At 45.6% G+C, this 9,942-nt stretch overlaps 1 protein-coding gene across 2 annotated transcripts; it reads right to left on the reverse strand.

Moving 5' to 3' along the window:
* Positions 1-633: 633 nt before the first annotated feature.
* On the reverse strand, positions 634-9,942 carry kcna1b (potassium voltage-gated channel, shaker-related subfamily, member 1b). Of its 2 annotated transcripts, XR_004786575.2 has the most exons (3): positions 9,286-9,942; positions 3,647-8,940; positions 634-3,596 (listed from the first exon to the last, which is right to left on the reverse strand). XR_004786575.2 is itself a non-coding variant. In XM_035619257.2 (2 exons), exon 2 carries the CDS (start codon positions 8,768-8,770, stop codon positions 7,280-7,282), a length of 1,491 nt encoding a protein of 496 aa, XP_035475150.1. In that variant the 5' UTR covers positions 8,771-8,940; positions 9,286-9,942; the 3' UTR covers positions 634-7,279. The 2 variants fall into 2 exon arrangements, 1 of the variants encoding a protein (XP_035475150.1); XM_035619257.2 differs by having other exon boundaries at positions 634-8,940.

The following is a 9,942-nucleotide window of genomic DNA, read 5'->3' on the forward strand; positions in this document are numbered from 1 at the left end:
CTGTGTGCTGACACTGAGCTGCCTCGCATGCCGGACTATTTTAGTAAGGTCACATTTACACGTGCTGCTGTTGTGACTCCAGCGTTTGTTTGCTCCGGGACTTTTGACTTTGTGTTGCTCTCGTGTCGTCCTCTATCCTGCCTGCATCAGATTATTAGAAGAAAGAAGAAAGAAGAACTCGTGTGAAACATCACCGTCGTCTCTAACCTGCGGGGACGACGACGTTCACGTGGGCTGAAGCCGTGAGGAGGAACTAGTCCAGTTTGGTGAAAACAAGCCCACACATGCACATCTGGGAGATCACTGACCTGCAGTTACCCATAACACAGGTGGCGGCCATCTTCTTTTCTTCTTCTTCTTCTTCCTCGATCTCTTTGTTGTTGTTACCTCCTCCGAGGAGTTTAAGTCTTTATTGGCGTTTGATTGTCTGTCAGCAGGGTCGCTCAAATACTCCTCAACTGAAATTCATTACATTTTGGAGCATATCTGTACAAACAAGCAGGTCCAGGATTTTTTTGTTCTATTCCTATAACGTGTTGAGAGAGGGCGTTAGCCTTGGCGCAGGTACGAGATGTATCCTAGCGTCAGGTGTTAGCACCCTGAGACTCGAGCATCAAACAAACGGAAGAGTCGTATCTTTCAAAATTTATTGAAACTGTTGTAATATGATGACGTCAGAATGGACATACATTGTCGACTAACCTTGCATAGGTTACAGACGATGATGCCTCACCAACAAATGACAGACGCTGTGTTTCTGCAGCAAGAATCCTTAAGAAAAAAAAGAAAATAAAAATAAAAACAGCGGACATACTGCAAAGTGAGCGACTCCAGGGTGCAGGGAGGAAACTCAGCATCCCAGTGGAGAAGCACATGTAGTTTTCTATTTAGATTTATTTGACGTATATTCACTCTTCTTGTTTACGGCACCGGGACTTTTTAGTCGTCGCGGTCGGGACGAGACTTTGGGTTCGAGAGGGAACAGACGAACCACAGCAACGTGACAAACTGAGCCGAGTCCCCAAAATAACCAAACCTGCTAAAAATAGACTGTTTTAAAAGAACGATGTTCCGAAGAGACACGATGGATTAATTATTGATCTGATGATGACGATGATAAACGTCTGTGTGAGCAAAAATATCTGAGCAGCATTAATTTGTTTTAATGTTGTGATCATGCACTTTGTCTCCAGCGTCGACAGAAGTAGACACACGGTGGAATTTCTCTTCAAATCTATTTTCATACTTGAAACTCCTCTGTGCATCATCATCATCATCATCTTCATCTTCATCGTGAAACATGATGCAGAGTTTCTCGGCCTTAAGCTCAAGGCATCTTTTGTAAATTTTAAATTTCTTTGAAATTCATAAAAAATGAAGCAGTTTCAAAACATCACAATAAACAATGTCATAATTATTTAGATTTTATTTTGAATGAATTTGCAACTGCATTTTTTCAAAGTGCTCTAAAAATAGTTTTATTATTATAACTATGATTTTGTAATCAAACGTATAATTACGCTTGTCAATTAAATAAATATTTGAAATGGATTAATTATTTAAAAATTATAGTAACACATTCTTTACAAAAAAGTTATTTATAATTATTAAGTTGACAATAATAAAGGCCGGGAGTCGAATCTGATGCCTTGAAACTGCTTCGTCTGACAGAACAAGATTATTACATTTACAAAAAAATGATCTAATTTGGGTTTTTATTCACTCAATATGTGACTTTACTGTTGATTCATTTCTTATAATTGAGAATTTGCTCAAGAGTTGAACAAGTCAAACGTTAGTAATCTGAATAAATCAAATCTTTCAAATGTCAATTTCATGTTTAAAGCTGCACTAATATTTTTTGTCAACAATTGATGAAATGGCTGTCGGACGCTGTCGGTGATAAACATTCAAAAACATATATTTACCCTAGTTCCTCAGTTTTGCTTTCACCATAACAACTTTATATGGAGATTAATAATGTCCAATGTTGTGATATCAGCGTGGACCTGCTCCCCCTAGTGACAAAAATCAATCAATGCAGCTTTAAGTAGCAATAGTTTAAATGTAACATTAAACGCATTAACATTTTTCCAAATGCCCTGATAACAAAACAGAAATGAAACAGAAATGGTCGATATGCAGCTCGTTGGAGATAAATCACATGATCGTCTGTAAATCGATGTATTGATCGTTTTAGACTTGGCAGTTAGAAGCTTGTTAAATAATCATATTTAATGTCAATATAAAACCTGGACTTTAATTTGACAGGAGCAGTGATTTTCCCTCTTAACTGCATATCAAACCAACATGTCCGAAGATTAAAAAAGAAAAGAAAAGACAATCTGTAAAAATGTTCAAGGACACATGACCTTCAATCTACAAAATGTAACTTTATGTTTTGTGTATCATCCGTGTGATGAGCTGCTCTGATGATAAGAAACAACTAGAAAACATGATTTGGTCCCTTCAGTGGTCGACGTGAGCAAACAGATCACCAACGACCCTGATGTTTGTTTTTCAATCACTAATTTCCAATAAATGTCGAGAAAATATATAAAACTTCTATTTTCAGGTGATTTTATCCTTTAAAAAGTTGTGAGATTTCTAATTTTTTTTCCTTTCTCCTGTGGAACGACTGTACGTTAACACCAAGCACCTTTCATAGGATTCCTCTTTAATTCTTCCACCAAACTGAAACGTTGATTAAAGGGATTTTCTTTTTCGTTCAACATCAGTTTGTAAAATGGGCCTGAAACTCACAGGATGACGACACACAGCTGAACAACACCAGCAAACACTAAAACATGCTGTCGTTTTTGTTCTGTCGGTTGTTTATGTCGTACTCAGATATTAAGGCTACATGTCAGCAAGATGCAATACCCACATGAACAGTAGGAGGCAGTGTAGGGGCAGATTCTGGCCGTTGCCACGGCGCCGTTCATTTCAGGGCTTCACGTGTCAGATACGACGGGGCAGTTGTTGCTTTTTGGACCGTGATCAGGAGACGTAACCATAAACTAACCTCTTCCAGCGACGGCATGTTTTTTTAATAACATTATGTAATTGCTGTAGTTCTACACGCTCCGAGTTCTGTGGTGCCCTCTGGTGGAACACACCGGTAACACACTTATGGCTAAAAAGAACAAGAATAAGACTTTCTGCAAATCCCACAGATGTTGTTTCCTCGCAGTTGTGAGGTAAACTCTGACGGGACTTAGATGAAAGTGGGCGATATGTAAATATGTATCGTTAACGATAAACACTTTGGAGCCAGTTCATCTCTTGCAGCAGTTTTTGATTTAAAAAAGAGATATATTTAAGACGATGAGCTAATGACATCCAGATTCCTTTGGCTTGTGTCAGACTCAGTCATCACTGACGTGATCCTCTCGGATGCTTCACGTCGTCTTTCTAACAGCAGTTCCCTCTCACGGACATGTGCTGTCTCCTCTGTACCGAACAACACTGCAGCAGCAGCAGCAGCAGCCATTTTGCCTGCATGCAGAATGACTAATGCTGGTGGTAACGTTCAGATGAACGCGGCTCTGCAGAGGAAACACTGACTGTACCTCACAACTCTCCACATCCGAGCACTCGGACGGACAAAAAGACCCTTTATCATCTTCCTAAGATGCTGGACAACGTCGGCCTCAATCGCACATAGACAACGTTGAAGAAGATGCAGAAGGTCGGAGGGGAAACGTGAGGTGGACCAGCTACAGACAGGCTCATGTTATGGTCAGTTTTTTACAGAAACAAAACGACGCGTGTCGAGATTCATTTTTACAGGAGCAGATCTAATTGTCAGCAGAGGGGTTTTGGTCCCAGTCGTCAGAGAGCGGCAGTGTTCGGTGCAGCCGGAGGACGACGCTCGGCTCAGTTCACAGACGCCTCCGGCCGCGGCGGCTGATAAGAGAGCGAAGAGGAGAAAGTGCTGCAGATCTGAGTCCTTTAAAAGAAAAGGAGTTGTTGCGCTGCAGAACAGAACCGCAGATACCGAGGACGTCAAGGTCGTGTGCTCAGTAGGTCGGAAACACGGAGGCTTCTTCAACCGACACTTCTCTTCTCGTCATCAACTTCCAATTCATCTCCTTCTATACAGTTTGTATGTGATCCGCTGAACCACAGAGCTCGAATGTTCCTTCATCACCTCAACACAACCCCACACTCTTCATCGGACAGCAAAGACATGTGGATCAATCCCAAACGGACAATAGTCCCCAGTTTCCTCCATTAAATCTCAGCAGGAGCCAATGAGCTCAGAGGGAATCAGGAAGTAAGAGCTTCAGGACAAACTGCCACAGTGCTGGTTTGCTTCTGCACGTCAAATTTGTTGACAATAAGAAAAATGTTGAATATTTAGTCTCAGACACGTGTGGAAATAATAGAAGATTGACAGTAGATGACGTATTCCTGATACAACAGACAACAACGCGCCCTACAGATACTGTAGATATTCCTGAAACACAACATGGTCAAAACCAGGCACCAGGACAAACAGCTTAACTTTCATGGATCACCATGAATGAGCTTTTGAATCTTTTCTGAACCATCTGTCCGAACCAAAGACACGTTTCACTTCCCTGAAACCAAAGAAAAGAAAACTCGGAGGCCGTTGGACCAAACACTCAAAACCTTTGTAAGACTTTTGCTTTTGTTAAAGCCAGATTCTGCATTTAACTGCAGATGGCCAACTGCAAGTTGGCTAAGCTAAAAGCTACCTTAGCTAGCTGTCTGCAGCTAATCCAGGGCTAATGTATGTGTCTGCTTGTGTTTGATGTCGGTGACTTTACACAGGGACTTTGTTTGTTGGCTAACACAACAGCTGGTTTCATTGGTCAACAGACAGAATGTGTTCAGCTACAGTAGTTGAATTAGCTGGGATTCAGAGAATAGACATTTGGAAAGTCAGCTAAGCAAACAGCTTCGTTCACAGACGAGCCATCTGTCAATCCCTATGGAGTTAGCTACAATAGCTAATCCGGCTATTAGACTTTTTAGCGTTGAAGTTGATTTTTCAGAAGCTTTCTGAGAATCCCTGTGTTTGACGTGATCTGCGTTTACAACATCTCCACAAGGGCGATCGTCACAATGGCCACAATTATGAAAAGTACTGGAATTCTAAGGATGTCCAACTACCGGCACACGAAAAGACCAAACAACTTTGACTTCCATACAAACATCCACATTTCAGTTCATCGTCTTGCTCAACGTGCGCTGCAGCCGCGTGTCATCGTCCAGGAAAGTTTGTTCAGGCCCAATAAATCTGGTTCGGGATTAAGGAATATTTTCATGCGTGTGTGTACATATATAATAACCCTCTTCTTTTCCACGTGTGCAGGGAGAAGTGCATGTTCATGGCAGGAGAAGTGAAGCTGCACGTGGTAAAATGTCTTTGTCATCTGTTGTCACCGGAGGCACTTTACTCAATTCGGTAATGAGACGGAGTTGAAGGCACTAGAAACTAATTTGTGATCTATGAACATGTGTTGAACGCCGCTGCTTCGCTTCCTTGAAACTCTTTAAATTAAAAATCACATGTAATGATCCCGTGCACTTCATCGTCAAAGATCGAAGCTTTGAATTCATTAAAAAAGGAGGGTGTAATTTCTGAAATGTCCTTTTTTTTTTGAAAGAGATCCCTGATATGTCTCTTCTTGTGTTTTAGTTTTGTTGTGTCTCGTCCGGCCGTTAGCTCCGTCATGCACCAGATCCTGTGAGCTTGACATAATGAGGAGGATCATCGTCTTGGTCCTCCACAACTGCAAGCAATTAAATACTGACTATCATGCATTGAGTATACGTAAGCTCTACCATAGCTAATGAGGCCACAGCGCTTCAGTGTTTTGACATGCCGTGATCTTCCGAAAAGAAGTGTTCCCCTAGTGCGTTAACATTCAACACGTAAATGCCTTGAAAGAACTTAAAACCATAATGAATAGCCAGTGCACTTTTGGTGAAAAACAAATGAGAGAAAAAAGATTCCGCGAGGAGAAGATGAAGGTCGAAGAAGGAAAAACAAAGCGTAAGAAATAAGAAATGAGGTAACATGGTGTCGCATGCCGATATAAGAGAAGAGAGTCTCCACATGCTTCTATATAAAGGAGTGTTGCATGGCATCAGACAGGGAAACCTCCCGCCGACCTGCAGTGAGATAATCCTCCGCGAGGCTCGACACACGTCCTGTTCTCTTCTCATAAGGTGCCTGGAAAAACTTCAACATCCGCCGTTTAAGTTTTCCCCCAAAAAGCCGCCGACTGTTAATCCAGCGCAACGCGAGTCCTCGAAACATGTTCTTCAACCTCAGTCGGGCTTCGTCGTCTCGTCCTTTTGTCTTTTTTTGACCCTGAAAGTTGAGTCTTGTGGTCCGAAGCCGGGTCGTGTGGAGGAGATGCTTTTGTTTGAATAATATCGTAATCTGTGCTCTAAAAAATGGCAAATTATTCCTCATCGCACTCGTTTTCCTTGGTCGCTCTAGTCGTTGGAACCCTCGACCTGTTCTGGATTCTGTCGTAGTGACTCTTTGTGAAAGCTTGTGGTCACAAGCGAAGGACTCTGTACATACAAACCTTCCTCATCTCGTCTGGATCGCCTCCGTCCAGGTCACCAGAGCTACAGGATTCACGTCACGTCTCTCTCTGTTTCCACTAAGAGCTCCGGAGGAAATGGAAGTTGAGACTTTGAAGTGGCTTTTTCTTTTTCTTTTTTACAGCAGACGTGAAGGATGAACACCAGCTTGTGTTTTCATCACCCTAACCTGGACGGAAGTGCGTGTCCACCCTGTTGTCCCTGTTGTGAGGGTCACGTGACGTCACTGACATCAGGGTTTCTGTTTTTCCTTCTGAAGAAAGGACAAAGATGATCCGGAGACGTTGAAGACGTTAGAGGACGATCACTCGCTGACACTGACCAACTGACCTCGATGTGCAAAATGTGTGTTTTCCCTTCAGTTATGTGGATTAAGTTCAGGAATTCAAGGGAACAAGAAACTAACTTAATGGAATATTTTATCAAAAATCTCCTCTGACACCTGCCGGTCTTTGTCCTATTGCCGAACAAACCTCTAGATAGTTTGTTCTTGTTGTTTTCTGATGAAAGAACTCGGCCTTTCCTCTTACAAGTTTACAACGTGTGCCGTTTAAACTATGTGAGTATTCACATATGTGTGAATGTATCTATGCAAAAGAAGAGAATAAAATGCACCAATGGAGATAAAGCATCCAGATATTTCTACAATATTTACACCGGCGCGTCGGACGCCGCCGCCGCCGCCGCCTCACACGTCGGTGAGCAGTTTCGTCTTGTTCACACAGTTCTGGCTCGGCGCCGTGCAGTTGGCAGTTCTGAGGTTCGCTTCCCTGAAGTTATCGATGCTGTTGTTCATGTCCTCGTCTATCTCCATGTACTCCGACTTGCTGACGCCCGACGAGCTCCGGCGACTCGAGTTGGTGTCCGACGCCAGGTTCTGGTTGCTGACGTTGAGCAGCTGGGCCTGCTCCTCGCCCTCCGTCTCCCGGTGGTAGAAGTAGTTGAAGTTGGACACGATGACCGGCACCGGCAGCGCGATGGTGAGCACGCCGGCGATGGCGCACAGCGAGCCCACGATCTTCCCTCCGATGGTCACGGGGTACATGTCCCCGTAACCGACGGTCGTCATAGACACCACGGCCCACCAGAAGGCGTCGGGGATGCTGGTGAAGAACGACTCCTTCTCCTCGGCCTCCGCAAAGTAGACGGCGCTGGAGAAGAGGATGACGCCGATGAAGAGGAAGAAGATGAGGAGGCCCAGCTCCCGCATGCTCGCCTTCAGAGTTTGCCCCAGAATCTGGAGCCCCTTCGAATGTCGGGACAACTTGAAGATCCTGAACACTCTCACCAGACGGATGACCCTGAGAATAGCCAGAGACGTGGCCTGCTCCCCTCCACCCTTGCCCTCCTTGCTGTCTGGGTCGTCGGCCAGCTCTGTGCCCAGTGTGATGAAGTACGGGATTATAGCCACAATGTCGATAGAGTTCATCATGTTTTTGAAGAACGCCGCCTTGCTGGGGCAGGCGAAAAACCGAACTATCAACTCAAAGGAAAACCAGATGATGCACAGAGTCTCCACCACGAAGAACGGGTCCGTGAGGACGTTTGGTTTGTAGTACACGGTCGTGTTCCCCACGATCCGCATCCGGTAGCTGGAATCCTCCTTCAACTCTGGTAGTGTCTCCAAACAAAATATGACTATTGAAATAAGAATCACCATCACGGAGACGATGGCGATCCCTCGGGCCGGACCGGAGCTCTCGGGATGCTCGAAGAGGAGCCAGATCTGCCGCTGGAACTCCTTCTCCGGCAATGGTCGCTCCTCCTCCCGAATGAAGCCTTCGTCCTCACGAAACTTCTCCATAGCCTCCGCGCCGAGTTCATAGAATTTAATCTCCTCCGAGAACATATCCAGAGGCACGTTGACCGGTCTTCTCAACCTGCCGCCGGATTGGTAGTAATACAAGATGGCGTCGAAGCTCGGACGATTCCGGTCAAAGAAGTACTCGTTTCGCAGGGGGTCGAAGTAGCGCATCCTCTTCTTGGGGTTGCCGAGGAGCGTCTCCGGGAACTGGGCGAGGGTCTTGAGCTGGGTCTCGAAGCGCAGCCCCGAGATGTTGATGACCACCCGCTCGCAGCAGTCGTGGTCGTCCTGGTCGTCGTCGGGCGGGTAGGGGTCCTGCGGGTGACCGGGCAGGGTGGAGGTCTCGTCCATGTTGTCTGTGGACACCACAGTCATCCTTCCTGGTGGGGGGGTGGAGGACCGGAAGAGGAAGTGGTGTGAGGAAGAGGAAGGGAGTGGAGCAGGGTCGGGGGGGGACGGAAGCTCCTAGTGAGACCTGGAGCTGTGCAGAGCCTCCATCTCCATCATCATCATCATCATCACCATCGTCTTCAGAGCTTCATCACCTGGAACAGAGGAAATCAACCAATGAACATGTTCTCGACCACAGTCCGTCTCCTCTGCTGGAGAGCAGCTTCCTGTTTGTCAGAACGAGCAGCAAGGAGGAAAAAAACACGCAGTACAGTCGAGTGGCCTCTGCTGCATCGCTGTATTTTTTTTTTTTTTACCGCATACATCAGCAGTCAAGTTTGCAGTCCCGCTGCGCTCCTGCTGCGCGCACACCAGGACCCGCAGCTGCCACTCACACATCCGACTACAGCTCCGGTCACATCGAGGTTCCACACATGCACACGAACAAACACGTTCAAATCTGTGAACAGATGATGAACATGTACGAATGAGAAACGTACCTGCAGCGGAGCTGGAGAGCAGGAGGTCGGACAGTCCGTCCTCGGCGTGCGCACCTTCCCCACCGGCCACCGGGCTGTAATACTAATATATCGCTTTACAGTATCTCTGAAATATTAATAGACTATGTTTGTCTTGGTCAACATCCGTATCCTCTTGGTGTTGGTTTTCAGCGCCGACCTGAGCAGCCCGCAGGAGGAGGAGGAGGAGGAGGAGGAAGAGGAGGAAGAGGAGGCTTCAGACGGCGGAGAACCGCGGCTCAGCTCCAAACACCCCGACGGACAGTTGTTTATTATAATCATCATCATCACATCAAGGAGGTGCAGAAAGAGGAGAAACGAGGAGAAGAGGAGGAGGAGGAGGATCAGTGTCCCGGTGTGATGGAGGGAGGGAGAACCGGGAGCAGCACGGGACACTGCAGCATCAGCACAACGAGGCTCGCCGCTGTTTTTCTTCTTCTTCTTCCTCCTGCGGTATTTTTAAAAAAAAGAGGGGGAGAGAAAATAAGAAAGAAAAACGCGGAGGATTTAAAGGAGGGAAACCGGTTTAATGTCCCGCGCTACGGGCGCGTAATGGAGAGAGAGAGGAGACGTGTCGGTAAATTAGAAGCATATTGCAGGATTTCATGTAGAGTGAGAAAAAAGAAGTGAGTGAGTGAA

Source organism: Scophthalmus maximus, chromosome 12 (assembly GCF_022379125.1).
Source record: "Scophthalmus maximus strain ysfricsl-2021 chromosome 12, ASM2237912v1, whole genome shotgun sequence".
NCBI lineage: Eukaryota > Metazoa > Chordata > Actinopteri > Pleuronectiformes > Scophthalmidae > Scophthalmus > Scophthalmus maximus.